This window comes from Poeciliopsis prolifica, unplaced genomic scaffold, assembly GCF_027474105.1.
Source record: "Poeciliopsis prolifica strain line A6 unplaced genomic scaffold, Auburn_PproV2 SCAFFOLD002, whole genome shotgun sequence".
Taxonomy (NCBI): domain Eukaryota; kingdom Metazoa; phylum Chordata; class Actinopteri; order Cyprinodontiformes; family Poeciliidae; genus Poeciliopsis; species Poeciliopsis prolifica.
Window position 1 is genome coordinate 9,677,117 of NW_026562377.1, and position 21,507 is coordinate 9,698,623.

The 21,507-nt window shown below is 36.8% G+C and overlaps 2 protein-coding genes across 2 annotated transcripts; both read right to left on the minus strand.

The window, feature by feature from the left end:
- Positions 1-452: 452 nt before the first annotated feature.
- Positions 453-6,598, minus strand: klhl26 (kelch-like family member 26). Its single transcript, XM_055058485.1, has 3 exons — positions 6,360-6,598; positions 4,848-5,030; positions 453-3,980 (listed from the first exon to the last, which is right to left on the minus strand). The coding sequence occupies exons 1-3, from the start codon at positions 6,407-6,409 to the stop codon at positions 2,399-2,401; spliced, it is 1,815 nt and encodes a 604-aa protein (XP_054914460.1). The 5' UTR covers positions 6,410-6,598; the 3' UTR covers positions 453-2,398.
- A 1,732-nt stretch (positions 6,599-8,330) lies between these two features.
- il12rb1 (interleukin 12 receptor subunit beta 1) lies at positions 8,331-20,060 on the minus strand. Its single transcript, XM_055055620.1, has 15 exons — positions 19,916-20,060; positions 19,212-19,335; positions 17,436-17,608; positions 17,217-17,347; positions 17,095-17,128; positions 14,469-14,591; positions 14,057-14,133; positions 12,694-12,922; positions 12,457-12,600; positions 12,229-12,327; positions 10,902-11,057; positions 10,656-10,811; positions 10,436-10,505; positions 9,893-9,968; positions 8,331-9,096 (listed from the first exon to the last, which is right to left on the minus strand). Exons 1-15 carry the CDS (start codon positions 20,010-20,012, stop codon positions 8,797-8,799), a joined length of 1,989 nt encoding a protein of 662 aa, XP_054911595.1. The 5' UTR covers positions 20,013-20,060; the 3' UTR covers positions 8,331-8,796.
- Between the last annotated feature and the right edge of the window lie 1,447 nt (positions 20,061-21,507).

A 21,507-nucleotide genomic window follows, 5' to 3' on the forward strand; every position in this document is an offset into this window, starting at 1 on the left:
TACAATTACTGTTAAAAGACATTTAAAAAGCCCCATTTTCAGAGTGCCACAGACCTTTTAGGAAAAATGGAAGCTTAGTGGAAATGTATAACGTCAAATCACCCTGTAAAAAGTGAAAAACATTTGACTATTTCTGTTGTTCCACCACATAAAATCCCAATTAAATACATTCAAACTTGTAGTTGTAACTAGGTATGACATGAAAAGAAATGGATGTAATTTCTTTGCAAAGCACTGCAAATGTTTTATTCACATTTTGCAACAAATTGTAAATTAAGTTCTGGACAACTAAAAGAAATCTAACATAATGAAAAAGAATGTTAACCCTATATTCAAAATGTCATTCACAAATTTCAGATTGGTTTCTCTCTAAAACTGAGGTATAGGTGATCGTTTGTTTTTTAATTCAGAAGTATCAGAGCATATTTATAAAACCAATACAGACACAAAGGTTTACATTTTTAAAACACTATTGAGTTTAATAAAGGATGTACATGAAGCTACACAATCTTGTACATTCCCCCTGGAGTTCATCAGTTTTCACTGTATTGCACTTTGACCATATAATGTGCTTTGATGGGTACAGGCAGAAAAAGACATGCTTAGGCAAGCAGACAGCAGACATTTTTCCACAAAAAAACCTCCTGGCTATACTGGAGGTGGTCAAGTTCAAAAGGAAAAAAACAAAAGGTTTGCTTCTTAAACTAAAAACAAATATATAGGTCATGTACAAACACAATACATCATAAATACAGCTACAAAAGTGCAAAGGATGCAGAAAAATGTAAATTGTAAAAATTAAGTGAACAAGCTTCAAGGACAGAGAAAAAAAAACAATGCATTAAGACACAAAACAATTATTCATGTAGCTGCCGCAAGAGGTCTGCAGTTGTGTGTAATCTTAGGTGAGAAAAAGAAACATCCAAAATAGTTTCATTTCCATTAAACATCAGAAATCAGACAGACATTCACATAAAGAGTAAGATCATGTGGAACACATACAGTAAATCAAACTGTAAATCATCCTGTTCTTATTTTTGTGCCAGCATTATGTGCTGATATGTAGCTTGTGGTTAGGATATATCTACAGTAACTGACTTAAAAGGTACATTGTTTAAAAAATTAAACAGCATAACAAATAAAACTTCTATACAATCAAATTGTCCAACATTTTGAATGCTGATTTTCTAAGGAATGTCATATTTGATGTGCCTTTTGTAATGTAATCCCTTCATTGGTTTTTATCACTTTTACAAATTAAAGTAATATTTTCTTCTGAAAATCTACTATAATTTAGCTAATGCTACACCAGTTAACTTGGCTGTGATAAAACACTTTCTAAATTGCCAAGCATTTAAGAACAGTGTTCCAACATGTTTGAAGATTTCAGACATAGTCTTACCACTATTTAAAATTATGAACTTCAAACATTCTTCATCAATTTATAGCAGGATTCACATACTGTATAAAGAAACAGGATAGAAGGAAGGACTAAAGATAGGACATAAGGAATGCAATGAACGAACAGAAAAGACACAATAAAGGAATGAACAGAACAAAGGGAGGGTGGACAACAAATGTAAGAAAGGAAGAAAAGAGAGGAGGAATAAAAACGACACAAAAAAGGAAGGAAAATGGAGGAAAGACGAAAGGAAGGGAATAATAAATGGCTCAAAGTACAAAAGGAAGAATACAAGGAATGCAAAATGGGAAGTAGACAAGGAGGGAAAGAAGCATGGAAGGAACACACATGTAATGAACAAATGTAGGACACGAGAAATAAAAGGAGAAAAATAATAACAAAGGCAGGCAGAACTAAAAAAAGAAAAGAAAAAAGTCAGACATGACAAGGAAGTAAGGGTGCAAGGAACAAAGAAGGCAAAGAAGCACACACAAAAGAAATGGACGTAAGGGAGGGAGGAAGAGAGAAAGGAGGAAAACATAGACAGAAGTAACACGAAGAAGAAACAAAGGACAGAGGGAAATGCATAAAACATTTGACAAAGGAATAAAAAAAAAGGCTGGAAAGATTTTGTCATCTTTTCCATGGTTAACTAGACCAGGGTAATTACATTCAAGCCTTTTCTGTAGGAACTCTGCAATAATTATGATTGGATTAATACATGTTCAGACCTGCATTTACTCTGATTATTAGCTTATCTAAAACCTAGCCTCTTCAATGAAACCTGATCATCAGTAGTCATAACTATAATTCCTAAAACTTAAAGAAAGTTTCTTAAATATGCTGTAATATATTAAAAAGTTAACAAGTTTACAAGCCTAAAGAACTAAAAAACAAACCATCAATATGTAAACAAGATGTTCACACCTTCATTTAATCCACTGGGCAGTAGAAGATGACACAGAACAATAGTCTTCACAGTTGCAGGTCAGGAGCTCAGCGTTGTGTGGTGTTCTGAGGAAGTATAATCGGCGTACTTGCAATGCCAGCAAATGATTCTGGAAAGTGCAGATCCCTTTCCCACTCATCCGTCTCTGTGTTGTAGACTTGAACGATGCTTGTGACATTGTTCAGGTGCCAGTTATATCCCCCTATGATGTAGATCTTAGCATCCAGAAGGCAGCAGCCCGCCTCGGACTGCCCTGTTCTCATGGGACTAACGGTCGTCCACTGGTCACTTTCTGGACTGTAATACTCAACCGCCAGCACATCGAAACAGCGGTCCACATGATCCATGCGGCCACCCAGAGCGTAAACACGTTGTTTGGTGCTGATCATGGCGTGCAGCACTCTGGGTTCATTCATGGGGGCTTTGAAGTCCCACTGGTCTGCTACTGGATCATAGCAGTGGAGAGTTTTCTTGTCGTCCAACGAGACGCCATAACCTCCTGAAATGTACAACCTTTCTCTGCACGAAGTCCCAGCATGGCCCCAAATTCTTCGTTTCAATGGTTCCACATAAGACCACTCGTTCTTTTTTGGGCAATAACACTCCACAGAAGACAAACTCCCGGATCGATTACGGCCTCCAGTTGCGTACAGTTGTCCCTGCAGGACATTGAGTTGAAACTGGATGCGAGCCTCCTGCATGGATTGGATGCGTAGCCACTGGTTAAGATGCGGGTCGTAGCGGAAACAGTTGTCCATGGCCCCTTCCCCACTGCGGTACTGTAAGTGCTGCCCACCGACAATGTACACAAAGTTATCAAGCACTGCAACGCAGGAATGGCTGCACCCTGTCTCCATTTCGGTCAGCTCTTTGAACTGACGGGAAGCAGCATCAGGAAGGTAGTAAGACTTGGTGCTCACTGTGCGGTCGTTGTCGGTATAGGGGGTCCCACCAAAGGTGATGAGGGACAACACATCAGAGCGGATGAGCGTCCGTGAGGATTGCATTTCATGCTGTCGGAAGGGAAGGATCTGGTAATTGAAGGCCTCGAGGAGATATTGGCGGCACAGCACATCCTCCACCATGATGTCCACTGTCTGAACGCTATCTACCAACTCTGAGGAGCGCATGAGTGGAAAACGCACGTGGCAGAGGACGCTACTCGCCTGAGCCCGGCGGGACTCATCATGCTGGAGCCATCTTGTAGCAGCGTGAAAGAGGTCGATCTCTTTGCAGTTCTTCAGCTTGTTGCTCTGTAGGAAGAAGGTGAGGCGCTCCATAGGAATGTGCAGAAAGTCCTCTTCTTCAGCGATCTGGAGGAAGTGACGAAAGGTGAAGGCATCCACGGACTCTTTAAGGGAAGACAAGCTGAAAGTGGTGGCCATCTGCCCAATGTGGAGGCAGGTCTCGACGCTCATTGCAGACTTAAGGAATTCCTCACAAAGCTCCACTACGGGAGCCATTTGGAGAAACACTGCAGCCCCCAGAACATCCTGAATACAGTCCAGGTCTAAAGTTACATCTGAACTGTAGGCAAAGTCGATGATATGTTTAAGTCCTCGGGCTGACAAACCCTTCAGCTCAATGGTGTCTTGGTTTGATTCCCTCATGCCTCCTGTAAACATAGCTCTGAAATCAAAAAGAGCACAATAAATCATGTTATGTGCTTTTGTTTGAAACAGTTGCTTGAGATCCTTCTGATTCTAGTTTAAACAGCCAATGAATAAAAAGTAGGATCAAGGTTATCTTTTGGCTTAATTGCCTATTGAGCCTTACAAATGTATTCATACCGTTTGAACAACCACAAATTAGGTAAAATGCATATGGAAGAGTTGCAGAGATCTACAGATCAGGTGTAAAAATGCAATGACAGAAACTATATAAATATGCTAATTATGGACGACAACAAAAGCCATTATATCAAAACAAAGCCCAGTTTACTGAACGCCATGTAGGAATTATAGCAAACATGAAGAATGTGAAGTCAAAGTTTTGGCCTACATTAAAAACTGTGTATGGACATCCACAAACACACCACACTACAGTAAAAAAAATAGTATAGGCACTATTCTGTAGAAAGGCTATGTCTTCAGCAAGAGAAGACATAGAAAGGATATGTCTTCAGCAAGAGAAGACATATCCTTTCTACAGACTTGATGGAAAAATGGATGTAACTAGCAACAAGACAAGGGGAAGAAACCCTGAGAAAGGCTGCAAAAGACTTGTGACTGGGACAGAGGTTCAGCTTACAGCTTAACAATAACCATAAAAAAAACATTCAAAATAGTTGAAGAGGTAGAAATATTTTTGTAAGGCACTGTAGGCTTTCCTATTGAACATTTTTATCCACCATTAACATTCACTCAATAACTTCGGATAATATATTGAAAACAACACTAGTTTACAAGTCATTATTCCCACCCTATTTTTTGTAAGCATCAACTAAGTGCTTTCGATTGAAAATCCGAATGAACTTGGTGAAATCTCCAGACTAACCTGAAGTAATCACTACAGGCGGCCAGCACTGCTTTATGGACCTGGAAGTGCTCTTCATTGACAGCCAGCACGACATCCAGGAGCTGACCCTGAGTCCGCAAAACCGACAAGCCCCGGAGGAGAGTGGCACTGTGGCTCTTGGCGGAGAAAGTACAGCGCAGGGTACTATTCTTGTTAGCCATACTGGAAAGAGAAATACGCCTTGTAACCATCAATAAGCTAGAATGCAATTCCCCCCCTTTTCAAATGCAAATGTAATATATTCCTAACATAAATCTAAGCTGAATTGTTACATCTAGAAGCTCTTATCTGCTGATGAAAACAGGCCAGTGTGTGGAACTGTAGTACCCAGTAGCATTCTAATGGAAACATAATGTAATTTGCTAGTCAGGCAGAGGGGAATGCATTTAGCGTAGAGCTTTTGAATGAGTGAGAATGCATGTATGAAGACAAAGGTACTAAAGAGAAAGCTATTTATCTTTTCAGGAACTTTAAATCCTCACGTGCTGAAAAGGAATTAGTACGAAAACATAACAATTAGAGCATAAGGAAATATTGCTCCATCAGTTGTTTGTAAAAACAACATCTAACATTACAAAAACAGCATCTGAGAACTTTTTTCAGCATCACCTCAGATAGAATAAAAATATAAAAATGCATCCATTACACATGAGGCCTGAGGAAAATATATATGTGTGCAAACATTTACACAAAGTCTCCCTCATTGTATAAATCCAAAAAGAAATTTCTTTTTTTTTTCTGAGTGGATATATCAAAAATTTAGAAAAAACGGAAAAGCATGACATTGGATGCAATAATAACATTAAACCCTGGAAAAAATTAAGGTTCAATATTTATATATTCAATCATCTTAAGTTAGAGTGAACCACAAAAACCTACTCCTTTCCCTTCGTTTTCTACATTCTTATCTTTTACAGTTTACATTTACACACTGCTTCATTTGAATATTTGATGTTTTGGTAACATGTAAAATTCCATTTATACTTTATTTAAGTTAAAAGACAACTTGTAAATACTGCAAAAAGACTTTTAAATAGCACTTACTATAAAGTGAGTTTTAATTTTATTGTATCAGAAATATACTATGATTAGCCTCTATTGGATATAGACTATCCACTAAGAAAGTCTCATTTATTTATTAAAAATAAGGCATTTGCCTTTTTAATTCTATCTGAAATCTCAAATTTCTTGTGGTATTGTGGTTACTAAAGAAAAGTTATTAATGCAACTTAAAAAATGTTAACTGAATTGTGTAAGGCATTATTAATGTAAACGTAATTAAACCTGCTGAAGACATGTTATAGTATCCTCAGATAAAGCTACATGAGCCCCAGAGTCTGGAGGCCGAATCAGAGCCTCGGTGTTTCCTGACCCGAAGAAGCCGTGCCGCGAGTCGCTTCGGAGTACAGTCGGTTCAATGGCTGTGGGGAGACACCGTGGTACCAGATAAACACCGCCAACGTACAACACCATCAACTGCAGCTCACTCACCTGTTCTCCGACTGTTTCGGAGTGAAATCGCCACCGTCCGACTCCGCCATCTTCTAGCACATACCAACATGCATAGAGCATTTTTAGGAATGTTATCAGGAAGTCATCGGCACGAATGGATGATTCATTATTGTTTTTGTTTATTTCGTGCGAAGAGCCGTTGGCGACTTCTGACAGACGTACAATAATTGTCTGTTTGAGGTCCTGCTGTGCAAACAGAAGTGACCCGTCCCCTTTGGTGGCTGTTTGAAACACGAATCTTCTCTGTATCGCCGTTATCTGACCACGAGAGGTCGACAGAGTAACGTGCTTCTTCTCCCCAACATGAAAACCCTGGCAACACATGAGATCTCTGCTCTTGATGAAAACACAGTTTTATTATGTTCAATAAAGAAATGACTTGATTCAGTAACGGACAACTCTGTATTTGTGAAGTATCTTTTTTTCAGATCAAATTGGGTAAAAATATTTTCACAAAATATGAAACTACTGTGTTGATCTAAATTTGCAATGATCAGTGGATGAATGCTCTTCTGATTGATGCTATGAAAACTACTCTCAAAAAGTTTCAGTATTTGTGTTTTAAGTTAAATTTATTGAAAACATAAAGAGTTACTCATCACAGAAAAGCAGTCATCAGTCTAGGATGTGGCCAAAGGGTATCCACTCAGTGACTCTTCCAGTTTCTGTATCTCAGTTGCAACTTACTGAGATACAGTAAGTTACAACTGTATGTCAGCTGTGAATTGTGATCATAGCTCAGGTGTTGTTTTGATCTTGTGATATCAAAATGTATCTCAAAAGCTCAAATAATACCTGAGCTATAATCACAATTCCCAGAGAATTTGAAAAAGGAGGCTTGATGGATGCAGAGCAGAGAGGAGCAGGAAGTTAAAACCATCCTGTCCATCGATCATAATGGGCGAGAAATATCCTCAACTAGAATGTCTCTGCTCCAGACTTTAATCATACCACAAAAGAGAGATTTCAAAAGTGAGGTGCTTGCCAATAATTGAGGGTGTATTCCAGGACCTGTGAAACATTGTCTCTGCAGCCTGAAAATCAAGCTGTTAGTATATTATGACAGTCATGATATTGTGATGCAGCAGTAAGAGGCCTTTGCAGATGAAATTTGCAGAAGTGTGCATGAAATGTGTAATTTTGCATACTTTATGTGCAATGAAGCAGGAGCACAATGGGGGTACAAAACAGAACTGAAACATACAATGTAAAATTCACTGAAACTTCACAGTTTATAAAAAAAACCCAAAACATTAATTTAACTGGAAACAAAAGGAATGAGGCTTTACTTGAATGTTTACTGCTGTGCTCATACAGAAAAAACACTATGCTACCGTAATGACCACAGATTGTGCAAAAGATACATGGCGTCCCGCCTGTGGTCAAAACTGGGAAGTCTTTATCTCGATGCGGTGAAAGATAAACACTGTTAATTTCAGGTTACAGAAGATGCCCTCTGCTGGTTTTGGTCTTTCAAGCTAAGCAATACACTGACTCAAGCTTCTTTTCAAATTCATGTACAATGCGGTGGAAAATACAAGTAGGTCAGCTCTTTTGTTGTGTGTGCAAATAAACAGGACATATTCTAGTCTGAATAAGACAGATCAAAAGCTTTTGTGTCTCTTGTAATGAGTAGTTTGTCCTTGTTTGCTTATTTTTTGAAGGTCAATAATTTTCTTTTGTTGTGACCACTTCCTGTCATGTAGCCTCCTCAAAAAATGCTGGAGGTTTACTTTTGAGTTTTTGAGCCATCATGTGCATTTGTTTTAAATTGCTATGTGCATTTTTTTTTTTTACAATAACGAATAACGAGCCAGACTATCGGACCATCAGAGTAGAAATTAAGTAAAACTTGACAGATACTTAAAATACAGTGTGATTTTAATAGAGATGAAGACTTTATAAGTATATCTTAGAGTTGGTGCAAAGATGCCCCTCACGGCTGCAATAATTGTAATAATTACTATATCATGTACAGAAATAAAATTCTCAGATTTGGAAAAGAAAAACTACATACACATTTGACAATAACAATGGAAGAGAGAAGAAAACAAAGATATTCACTACTTGAATTTTAATAGGCAGTAAAAGAAAAATACAATGAAGATATTAAAATGCTACAAACCACTTGAGGATTTTCTTGAAAAATGTGAAAATATTAATGTGCAAATGTGAAGAGGTAGTGAATTATTCTGCTTTCTGATGTAGTACTGGAACCTTATTGAATTCATGTTGAATTAGACATCAGTAACGTTCAGAAAATACACACAAAGTAAACAAAAAAGAAATAGAAAAGTAAATTTAAAAAATTCACATTTATATTTCATTTTATTTACAGGGATAAACATTTATCAGCAACTCAGTCCAATGCTTGTACAGTCTTGTGCTGTTGAGGCAGATAAGCAGTTAAAGTGACTCAAAGTGATCCTGACTTTACATCAAACACCAAACCATTCCTGTATATCAGCATGGCCAGCTCTGTTTCCACCTGTTCCAGGTCCTTTAAGTCCACTTTTCTCAAAGTGTCATCTGCTGAGGCAAGACTCGAGCTCTCATCATCAGATTCTCCTGAGCAGCACCCGTCTTTCTCCACCTGCCGTCCTGCCTCCACATCACATTCGCTCTTCAGGACTGTGGCCTCTGAAACGGGCTTCTGCTCTGGAACGAGCTTGTGTAGCGTGACCTCATGCACTTCCTCTTTTCTCTCCCACATCTCCTGTTATTGGGTCACGTCAGCGGAGAACAGAGTCAGTATTCTGGGGCACAGGAACAACTACAAAGTCTGAAGTTAAGTAGCTTCTCAGTAACAATCATTGGCATCAAAGATGAAAGTAATACCAGTAAATTACTCTCAGTAATTTTCATACAGAACTTTTTATCTTTATTTTTTTGGTTCTGGATGTTTTTAACAAGTTTTAAATGCCAGTCGTGGGATGTGACACACATTTCAAAATTACTGGCTCTTGTTTTGGCTATTTATTGTACTTTCATGTAAGGAAATGTGAATGTAATGGGCTGTAAGAACCTTTGACTTTTTGGATTGAAAATTTACATTTTATTAAAATAATTTGAAATTTGCATGTATCTGCACTATATCTTTTTTGACTTCATTCTTTTCTAAATACTTCATACAGTTTTATGATGTAACATAATTAATAACTTTTCTATATGAATAAATAGAAGTATGCTATATTCCCTTGTTTAACTCTATTTGTTTACCCCCTGCTCTGATGTATTTATGACAAAGTTAATTTTTTTGATCCTTAAATAAAAACATGCTTCTGCTTTGCGGGGAAATAAAATGTTAGTAGTTCTTTCACATCATCTTTCTATATGCTTGATAGGGACTTTCCTTCTTGAAACCAATGTGCCCAAATTAATGCATTTTTAAAACACACTAAAGGTATATTTTAAAAGAGACTAGATGCAGAAATGGTGAAATTTGAGGCAAACAAAGTTTTATATTATATAAAAATGTTGTTAGAAAAATCAGTGGAGACACAGCTTCTTACCTCGCTCTTTGGTGGACGAAGCCTGAAGTCTGGCATTACCGGTTTTGGCACAGGAGGGAACACCTTATTTTTGATTCTAAAACATTAAGACAGAATAGAAAATGTTTACACAACAGCAACTTGTGAAGCCTTGTTTTTTAGAAAGCCAGCTGTGAAATAGGACACATGATTAGAATCCAGTATAAACAAAAAAAGAACTCATGAATTCTATCTTATGATCACGTTTTATGTGAGCTTTGTGGAAAATACAGCTAGATTGCAAAAAGACATTGAATTGGGGAGGGGAAGATTAAATAAACAATATGACAGCATATGACAAAGCAATGTAAATAATCCATAACTGTAAATAGTGCATGACAATATATGGCAACCTTTAAAACAATTACAAACTTGTTACATTATTTTACAACACAAAACTCAGCTTAGTTGAACTTTTTAACATTTTTGTCACCATACAATATTTACTATTTCTTTTTTATTGTTTGCCTATTTCTGAAGAACTTTGACATTGACATTTGATATAAATATGTTTGTCTCACAAACCTTTTCAACACAACGGTGCAAAATATCGAGAAGAGGAAAAACCCAAGCAACAATCCAAAACTTATCCACACTAAGGACAAGGAGAAAATAGCAGATTAAAAAGGAGAAGGTAAGACATTCACAACTTGAAAATTCACTGTTGTGATTTTAAAGTATGCACAGCTATACAAAAGCCTTTTTTTTTTTGTTGACACAGTAGTTGAATTTGCAGGCTTGATACCATTGAAAGGCTTCTCTCGCAGTGTGGTAAAACTCTGCATGGCTATCGGCCCTTCTCCTGTTTGTGTCACTCCAGCCACGGTGACGTTGTATTTGGTTGCCGATGTTAAATCTTTCAGGTGGTATTTTGTTGTCGATGCGGATATGTTGATGCACTCTGTTCAAATGAGACAAAACACAAGCAAATATATTTTCTTTCTAACTACAAATTAACAGAAACCATCAGAGAAAAGACAGTATTTCAAACCTGGAGGCTTGCTCTGTGAATTTATTTTTACAGTACATAATTTGTAGTGTGTGAGGAAGCCATGGAGGTGTTCATATGAAATTTGTTTCCAGGTTAGATCAGCAGAGTCGTGTGTGTCAGAAACAGTCATGAAGTTCTGTGGCTCTTTGCTTGGCACTGAAACAACAAAAACAACAACAACTTGTATATCTATTATTTGTCCTTTCAACTTTGATACTGCATCAAGGGATAAAACTTTGTAATATCTCATTGTAATAGTAACAAAATATGGAAATATGTAATTTGTTATATAACATTTCTACTGACTCTGCAAAAACAAAGGCATAAATGGAAACAATTATAGCAAAAATGTACAAAATAATCCCGTGATTTAAATTTGCACAAATTTTTTCATGCAAAAATCATAACTAAGGTTTTACAGATGTACAAAACCCAAACTGAATATTCCCCAAATGATTATTAAACACTAAAGCCAGTGAGAAAAGGGACACCCTATTTTCAGTATAACTGATAAATTGTCAGGCTGTTTCTGCCTCCTGTACTGCACATGCTTAAACGTCATCAATGACTCCCATTGAAGAACTTGATGGCGAGGTTACTGAAGAAATCCAGAGTCAGAACTACTTGACAGCCAGATTGTACTGGTCAAGACTGACCCACTTGATTATAATTTGATGGTGAAATAGCTCTTGTTAGTAGTAGTGCTTAATTTTTAATAGAGTTAATTGCAGAGTCTGTAATTGATTAATCACAATTTAATTGAAAACCATATTATAATTTTACATACTATGTTCTTTTTTGAGATAGAATATCCATCCATCTATTTTCTTACACCCTTGTCCCCAGTGGGGTCGGGAGGTGATGGTGCCTATCTCCAGGTGGGGTACACCCTGGACAGGTCGCTAGACTGTCGTAGGGCTGAGATAGAATATGACTCTAAAAAATTTTGTTAATTTTGTTCGATCTGTCTTAATTCAATTTGCCCAAATCTGTCTTCACCTCGGTCAATGGACCGATCAGAACATGATCAGAATATGATTAGTTCTGATCATATTAATTGATCAGAACTGATAAACAAATGAATAAATTACACAAGAGAGTTGAATATTTTCAAGATCATTTATTCTACTTTAGCCTAAATACTTATCTACCAAGAAAAAAACAACTAAGTGACGCTCAACTGCATGGATAACAACTGGAAGTATGAACTGGTAAAGAAGTGTTCAATGGTTGACGAGTATAATAGCATATATGAACAACAATGTTGAAAATGCACTGTTCTACCTACATAATATTTAGGTTCGTAGTGCTGAGTGCAAACACTTACCACCCTCTTTCTTATAGTATAGGCACATTTTTCCTGTCTGTGGTTTGTCAGCATGACATTTGTGTTCAAAGTAAAGGTAGCGTGTGTAATCCTTCATGTCTGTAATGGAAACAGAGCAGGTGCTTCAGCTGTCAGAGGAGCCATATTTGATCATTTTCTTCATGGAAGAACAAAACTGAAAAAATTATGTGATATAAAAAAGTGCAGAAACCATAACATCCAACTTACAGTTTTTCATTTCCTCTTTTTTGCTTGATCTGTTCTTTGAAGTTAAATACCAAATTCTTTCTGGTATCAAATCTGCATCTTGGAGCTCGTAAAACTCAAGGCACATGTTCTTTAATTTTTTATCCAGCATTGTTTGGTCACAAGCTGCAAGTAAGGAAAGGTATGACAACATTTGTGGTTGACATAAGGAAATAAACATGTTCTGAAGCATACATGCACACAGTCTGTAGGACCTACTTTTTAAATCTGGGGCAGAAACAGCTGGTACATGCACGACTGCTGGAGGAGATAACCCTGCTGCGTTTTTGGCAATAACAGTGATGTTGGCAGCTGAGTATGACACATAAACGGTGTAGTTGTTCCGTTTGGTATTGTGACTATTCTTCTTCTTACAGGGACACCTTAGGGAGGATTGTGTGACGTTTACAATATAAGTCACCCCGCTTATGGCTGTTGCCTGGGGCATCTGCTGATGAGACGAACAGAGATCGAATTATATACAGAAACAAATGGAAAATCCCCACTCATATTGCACAGTAGTGCAGCATAAAAACACAAAGGAGAGCCAGTGACTTAGAAAATCTGTTGATGGTTCTGGGAAATTCTCTAAAATGTTCCATGTAAATGTGCAGAAGGTATTTGATAGTACTTTAATTAGAAAGGTTCCTTTATAAAATGTTATGCATGATAAATAAGATGCAAGCTGAAAGAGTAAGACAGACATGATGGAGCAACAGAGCAAGGCTTCCAGACTGGTGAAGAATATGCACCGTTAATGACGAGTGGTTTACTTGTTAACTACCTGCCACAATATTTTGCAGCTTTATGAGTCACAGTGGAAACACAGAGGAAACAAATCTGTGCTGAAGTGATAGACTGGAATCTTGATGCACTCACTACAGTTTAAAAGCCTGGAGTTATTAAGAAGTTTCTTCATATTTGGCGTTCAAGAAGCTGGAAGGACTTGCAGATGTCAAAGTTATTATTTTAATCCCTGAATCATGTGGTTTCTAAAAGACCTCAGAAGTTCAAAGCATATAGCATTTTTGTTACTAGCCTAACAGACCCAACTTGTTACAAATTTGTTGAACCCATGACCTAAAGACACAATCTGACTGATAAATAGTACTTTAAAATTAATATTAATGTGTGTTATGCAAAAACTTGAACACAAAAAATGTGTCCAGTTTTGCCAAAATGTATGCTATTTCAGAAAAAATTATCACAAGATAAGAGTACTCACAGTATTTTATGCATATCAGAAACTCACTGAATGCTCCCAATATCAATTTCATATTATTTACATAATTGCATCTTATTTTTCCTGTGAGTTTTTGGCTATTAATTGTTTTATCCACTGTTTATAGAGTATGTAATTATACTTCCTAACTGCAATACAAAATGCACATTATCAGAACTTAAAGTTATGCAGTAAATACACTTGTTACACAATGCTAGTACACTGGTTCTAAACTACAATTTAAATAACTCTGTTATGACATTATGTCTTCATTCTATTTTTATTCTTTGATTTATTTATTGTGCAACTCAATTTTGTTTTGTTATGTGACAAAATATTCAGTAAATTAAACCGACTTACCTGCCAATTCAGGTTTACTTGTCGAGTGCCATTTAAAAGTGTAGATCTGCTCCTAATTATAGGAGGTTGTTCAAATTCTGTTGGAAACATAATTTTAAAAAACTTTTACATATTTTTGCTTCAGTCAGACCAAATAAGAGTTAATAAAGACATCATATTATTTTAAAGCACTCTGTCTTTTGCATGTACTTTCACAAATGCAGTCTTTCTATTGTTTACAAAGATAATATAACCATTGAAAATGTGAGGTTAGAGTAATGGTTACAGCTCATTTGATAGCTACAGATAAGTTCTGCCTTTGTGGGTACAATTGCATGCACTAGTGCAGTTTCAATGATTTTTGTGTGTACTTAGACGTATGCTTCTAGTTTTCAACTGTACTAAAAAGAAGCAGAGAATTTTAACGGTTTACCTGCAGGAACTATCACAACTGGTGACCAGTCGCTCCACAGCGAGTTTTTAGCCTGGATGGACTTCTGTCTGATTTGAACCTGGTAAACTGTATTCTTCAGGAGATTCACAACAAGGAGTTTTTCTGTTTCAATAAAAAGAAATCAACCATTATTTGTAATCTTTTTATTTACCCATCAATTTTCTGTATATGCTCCTCTGTGCATCTGATCTGCATAAATACACTGCTTGGCGCCTATCTCCATTAAATGATTAACTGAGATTTGGGTTACACCATGAACAGGTTTCCAGTCCATCACAGGGTAATAATCAAAGTTCCCATTCACTCCCCAACAGTTCTTCACCGCCTATGATTACATTTCTGGTTCCTCTATCGCTCTCCACTCCTTTCTCATTGTATTTATAACTCCCTTGTCTCTTTTCCCATTGCTGAGTCCTTCCATAATTTTCAGTATTTCTGGATTTGAAATACTGATGTGTTGTGTCTTTTGTGCTTTCCTCAATGTTTTCCCATTGTGCCACAAACCGAGTTCTGTACCTTGTTCCGTTTTTATTTGTTAAACTATTCAGGACAAACTGTCAGATTTCCTGTTTGTGCCTTAGTCCAAGCTCAACACCACTAATATAACACCATAAAGAAAGACCAGAATGCAAACCTGAGACCTCTAGCTGCAAGGCAACAGTTCTAACATCAGAGTTTCCTCATTTGCTTTCCAGTCATCTGAATTTTGCATGTAAGTTATTAGTCCATATGCAACAGGAGTGTACATCTCAGATGAAAGATAATAACACACCAAAGATATGAAGGGTGGCTGATTAATCATACTACTTTCTTATTGAAGAAACATGAAACCCCCGGGGAAAAAAACACGAAAAATATTTTCAGAACTGCACATTACATGATGAGTTTTGCTCTACTTGAACTGAAAAAAAAAAATGCTGATTTTTGTGAGAAGGTGCCCACAGAAATAAATCATGCAACCATAGCCAACCTTAAATGAGAACACACAACCCAGCTGAAAGGCAACTAGGTTTCTAAATGTAGAGCTTATCACACTGTAATACCTTCAGAGACACAAACAAACAGCAATATTGAACTTCAAAAGAAAAATACCACAGGCAATGCAAACAAAACATGAAACCGAGAAATGGAAAGAAAAACCATGCATCACCATAAACTAAAATATTAACTTATCACCATGATCTCAATACTGTAATTATGTATTAATTTGCACAAATTATAGCAATTTTGATGATTAAATAATACCAAAATGATATTTCAGGAGTATAAATAAACTATGTTGCTGTGTGAAACTGTGAATTAAATAGGGATCCAGCTGTAAAGGATGGTGGAATTTACAGTTGTTTTAATATTGGTGTCTATTTCAAGCAATCCGATTTGGGTTTGAATGAGTAATTGATGTTGAACTGAATTTGAGACAGTGAAGGAGAGGAGGATACTGAACAAATTGTCATCCATCATGGACAACCTGGACCAACCCTGGCTCCACCACACACAGGTGAGATACAGAACATCTTTCCTTCCACATGCAATCATCTTAAACAATAATAACTGGGGAATTGTTATTGATATTGTTCCACATGCACAAAATTTTGCAAAGGAATTTTGAAGGAACACAATTCTATTGAGGTTTTTGTCTGTTTCCTTCATGCCATGCTGCTGCAGCCAAATAGCACTATACTTTAATTTGTGTTTGTCCTTTCCCCTTAGTTGATCATTTCAATTTTCATTTTCGTTTTCATTTTTCTTCATCATTGCCTCAATCTCCAAGCTTACTTGTTTTAATTGTTCATTACTCTCTTGATATTTTGAAGGGTAAATTTGTGTCAGTTTAAGTTACATACCAATTTTTTTCAGTAAGAGACTGATTCACAATCCTGGAGAAAGCCTATAGGCTATAGGCCTATAGGCTTTCTCCAGGATTGTGAATTTTTAGATTTTGTTTGTATGGATTCATATTTCTAAAGATATCTATATTGTTTTATGACTGGTGTTTATCTATGTTTGCTAGTTTTCCACCTTTAAGGATTTGGCCTAAATGCATCTATATTCTCCATCTATCTGACTTGATCGTGGCAAGCTGTATTCTTCAGAAGATTCACAACAAGGAGTTTTATCTGTTTCAATAAAAAGAAATTAACTATTATTTGTAATCTTTTTGTTCACCCATCCATTTGTAAACAAAATGGATAGGCTACATTCAGCTTCATTAAATCTGCAGTAGGTAACTTTTATCAAGAATATATATTTTTAAATATTTGTAAAAACTATTACTATGTCATGACAGCATAGTATGAGACAGATAATCAATGAAAACGTGGCGCTCCTCTTCTGCCTCCCTATGGTCCTACAACAATCTGCAGAATCACACGACTTGGTCAGAGGCAACCAATGAGAGCCAGGAGGATGTCAAACATGCTCAGAATTTGAACCTTCTTGCTGAAGGGCTACAGTGCTACCAACTACAATGCCCAGTCACTTTTACATTATAATATCACACATTACAATGTTTTTGGAGGAGAAAAAGGAAACCAGAATATCAGCAGAAATTTGGGGATTCACATATAATTTGAAAGACTAACTGAAGGAATATTTGTGCACTCACGCTCAGGAGCTTCATTGGTAGTATTCATTAGTCTCTGTAAGAAAAGGTCAACATAAATTAGTAATGAATAGGTAACTTAAAAGAAATGCAAAAAGTTGTAAAGAGAGAACAATGAACCTTACTTTTTCCCATGATTTTGTAGCATATATCCGGAACCAGACCTCAGCTAAAGATGGATATTTAGACTTCCAACTTAAGCTGAGATTGTTTCTCAACCAGGTCACACTTATATTTTGTGGTGGTTCATATTTAACTGTTGAGAGAAACTACTGTGAAACATTTTGTGAAAACATTTGCAGCATAGTACGCTATGGTTGAGTGTTGTTTGGTGCATCCAGTACCTGTGTGTTGCAATATTCCAGACCACACAGGTGAGGTGCAGATGGATTTTCCAGCACGGGCCTCCACCCACATGTTAACTCTTAAAGTGACTATCAGTCTTTCCTCACCGAGCTCTATGTGGTTCTTCTTAATGTCTCCAATTTTCTCATTTGGGGCATTTTCAGAATTGTCACTACCAAAAAAGAGATGTAAAAATAATCAAATTAAATTCATGTTTGTATGTGACTCAATACAACTTGACATGAACTTTATGTTTTTACCATAATTATCATCAACATGATATGTTGATGATACCATAAAACCCATCCTAGGGCTCAGCCCATCAGACGCTCCGCCTGCAGCAGCCCCAACAGATCTCAAGGCAGAAGCTAACCTTGCTGCTGCTATCCTCTTCTCTGATAGCCTAGCTCTTTCTGGGTTCCTCCAAGGATGTCTCTAGCTTTAGTGCCAGCCCAATGGGCTCCAAACACACAGCCTACAGAGCTCCTCCATGGGTCCCTGCCTCAAGATTCTCCTTGGGCCTCTAGTGAAGTCTACCCAAAGATTTCTTTGCCTTCGTTGCCACCATAATCTGGGTTCCTCTGCCTGTAGAATCAGTCTTCAGAATCCTCCGTCATTGTCATCGACTTCTGGATTCTCCTACTCCACTATTGCTAGCTTTCATTCTCCAAGCATTTGTGTAATCTCCCTCTTGTGTTGCTCAGCTTCTGCTGATGGCCTCCTGATTGCTGCCCAGACAGCCTCTTGAGGACCTTCGTCACAGGCCTCTGGTCTCCTGACCTCATATGATAATGGTCTCAAACTTCCAAGCTTCTGCTCCACAATCTTCCAGAACTCCAGAGCTCTAAGCCTCCTGTCTCCCAACATTACCATGGCTGACCTCCTACATATTTTTTTTCTGGGTTCCTTCAGCAATACAGCCTACATCCAAAATATCTTTGTGGATCTTCCAGCTGAACTTTTAATTTAAATGCATGATCTTTCAATCAACCCCCTTAAATTATTGTTCTGTGTTTTGCTCTGTCCTCTTTCCATAGCTTCCTCCATCCAATCTGTCTGGATTGTTTTTGTTTATTTGTTTTAAGAATCGCTGCAAGTGATTGCCCAATGTATCTACATGGTTGTCCAGAAGGAGCGAATGTTTCAAGTCATTGATTCAATGCAATTTTTTTCGACCAAGTTGAATAATTAACTGAACTTGATTGCTCTGTTTGATAGCTAGGATCAATTGGAAATTGTAAAGTGCTAAAAAGTCTTGTTTTATACACAGGTACTGCTGATGATCTAATCATCAAGAGTCTTTGTCAGACCCACCTCAATCCAATGGAAACAGCAGTCATATTTTTATGACTGTTTGTATTATTCTTATCCATTCAGTTCGGTTACTTTTATCGTAGCATTTCATTATCCCATAGTTCACTCTACAGAGAATCACTGGTTAAGATTAACCTCAGAGCTGCAACATGAAATAATAAACCAAATAGTTTTTTTTAGTATAAAACGTCACACAAGAGACAAAACATTTGGACCAATTTCGCAATCATTCAGTATGTTTTGATAAATAAAGCATTCAGTCTATTCATGGTAAACCCTCATGATGACATTTAAATCAGCAGTATTACAGCTTCACTTTCATACTAGAGGAAATGTTAACCTATCTCCTGACTTTGTCATGCTTAGAGAGAATTGAAATGAGTTTATCTGCATGCTGCTCAACTTTTCTTCCAGGAGTTCTGTTTACAAAATCGAACTCTTCAACACTGAGCGGTACTCACTTAAAGTAAAAGTCAAATGTGACTTCTGTTTCAGTGGTGTTGAAATCCCATTCACAGATGTAAACATCCTTGTCTTCATTTTGTCGGAAGCACAGAGGACTGGAAGGACCTTCACATGCTGACCCTTAAAAGAAAACAGTGTTACAAGCTATTTAGGTTACGAAATTAATATTTGACCTAAATGATCAGTTTGATTAAATGGCACGATTATTTATTGCTGCTGTTAAGCCAAATTATTCAGTAAATGGGCTTGCTTAGATTGGAGCTTGTTGTAGATTTTTGTGTAATTGCGTTTTTTTTTCTCTTTTCATTTTTAGATCCACTTGAACATTCACCATGAAATAGATATTTTTTCCTCTTCTAAAAAGAGTTTGAAGTGAATTTGAACACAAATCTGAAAGTAACTTTAAACTTGTTGTCCAGATGCTTTAAAAAAGCATCTGTTTAAAGCATCTGGACAAGAGGTTAGAAATCGGTTTGAATTTGATCAGTCGGTCTTCACTGAGGCAGCTCAGACAGCGCTGAGCGGATGTCACCTGCTAGTGCAAACCACATAATGCTGATAAGCTAACCAGTGTTCTGCGGCTGATCTTTACTTTAGTTGATTTGTCACTTTCATTTGAAAGATTATTATCCAGGAGACATTTTGTTGTCAATAAAAGTTTGACAATGAGTCTTTAGAGACAATAAAATCATGAGTTTACCTTTGCTGATTGTTGCAAGGAGCAGAACTATCACGTATCCAGTTAGTGAACTCAAGTGCTGAAAAGTTTCCATGAGGTAAAGTAGAAAGATGATCATAACTGAGTGTAGGAGAGTACATGAAGCCAACCTGTGTTCGAGTAACTGGTTTGTGTTTCCCAGAAACGTCACATTTTCACATCTCAACTTATATGAGTTAGAGCAAAACCACAACGAGTCAGGGGCGGGGGGAGCTTGTGTTCGTCACCCTTGCAGACATCCATTGCAGTGACTCTTTGAAGTCTTTTCTTGATTTTTTTTCTATGCTCATTTCCCTACAATTATTTTTCTGTTCACACTTACCATCAATAGTGGCGCAATAATTAGGGAAACTACAGTAAAAGATTATAGACACCTACATGTATCTTGATGCGTCACACAGAGAGCTGCTTGAACACCTAATTGAGTTATTAAAAGGAGGGGAAAAGTACCAGGTTTTCTCAATTTGGGTAAGAATCTGAGAAACTGTGTAAATCATCTAGGTCAAAGAGTGTTGGCTTCATGATTTCAGTTTATTGAACATTTTCTTTCTTTTTTAGACAGTGCTATCAAGGACAAGTGAGCTATTTTTCCTCTTTTTTGACAAGAATCATTGAAATAGAAATGTTCAAAACTACAACAGTAACAAAATCACCAATTTGGAAAAGAAACAATATAGGAAAACAGTAGAAAAGAGTTCTTTTATGTTTTATGTTGGGTTTTGTGGAGATCTCAGTTAACTGTAAAATAAGATTTGGCATAAGAGACAACAAAAGTGTTGTTTTAAACATCATTTTATGCAACAAAGTTTCAGTGTCCTAAAACATGGAGAAGTGTGGTCTGAGGAGATTGCGATTGTCACTTCCTTTTGCTAGAACTGATGCATTGTGCAGACCACCACCTTTTCTCTGCATCCTGTCTGACTGCTGGGTGACAGAGGCTCCCTTGCAGGGAACGGGTTGCATTGCAACAAGCCAAGAAAATCACACAGCTTATTTGAATTAAAGCTAAACAGAAAGCATTTTAAACATAAGAAAATATAACAGTAGAATGTTAACTTTTGCAGAAATTAAGCTGTGCAAAAGTGGAGGAGCAGAACCATTTTTGTGACAATATTTTGAGATAAAATCTCTAGCAGATAATTAATAAAATTACCTTTAGTTGTCTTTTGATTAGCTTCGAATCTGGCCAGGACATATCTTCTATTTTAAAAGTTTACTTCTTGATTATTCATCCAAAATGCCAGTTTTATTATCTGCCAACTTGTCATTTCATGTCAGATCACGTTTTGATGCTTGATATCAAAACAATTATTAGTAGAGGGATGCAAAGAGGGATGCTTTTTAATTTTGTCAGCATCTCTTGGTTTATTGAGTTGGTTTTGGGTTTTGTTACTTTCTATGCTCCTAAGTTAATTTTCTTTGATTAAATCAACCATGTTCTGTTATTCTTTGGCTTCTTTGGCTTCTTTGGCTTAGCGTTTCTAATTATTTCTTGTGTCTTTTTATTTCTTGGTTCTCTAGTTTTATTATGTTTCTTGGGTCTAGTTATTCTTTAGTGTTTGATTCATTTCCCA

Coding starts and splice junctions, on each gene's coding strand:
- il12rb1 (XM_055055620.1), bottom strand. CDS start 20,012: ATGATCATCTTTCTACTTTACCTCATGGAAACTTTTCAGCACTTGAGT. Junction 14,134..14,468: donor AGTTGTGATAGTTCCTGCAG/GTAAACCGTTAA, acceptor TGTTTCCAACAG/AATTTGAACAACCTCCTATA. Junction 11,058..12,228: donor ATACTATAAGAAAGAGGGTG/GTAAGTGTTTGC, acceptor TTGTTGTTTCAG/TGCCAAGCAAAGAGCCACAG.
- klhl26 (XM_055058485.1), bottom strand. CDS start 6,409: ATGGCGGAGTCGGACGGTGGCGATTTCACTCCGAAACAGTCGGAGAAC. Junction 5,031..6,359: donor CCGAAACAGTCGGAGAACAG/GTGAGTGAGCTG, acceptor TTCTCTTTCCAG/TATGGCTAACAAGAATAGTA. Junction 3,981..4,847: donor GCCTGTAGTGATTACTTCAG/GTTAGTCTGGAG, acceptor TTTTGATTTCAG/AGCTATGTTTACAGGAGGCA.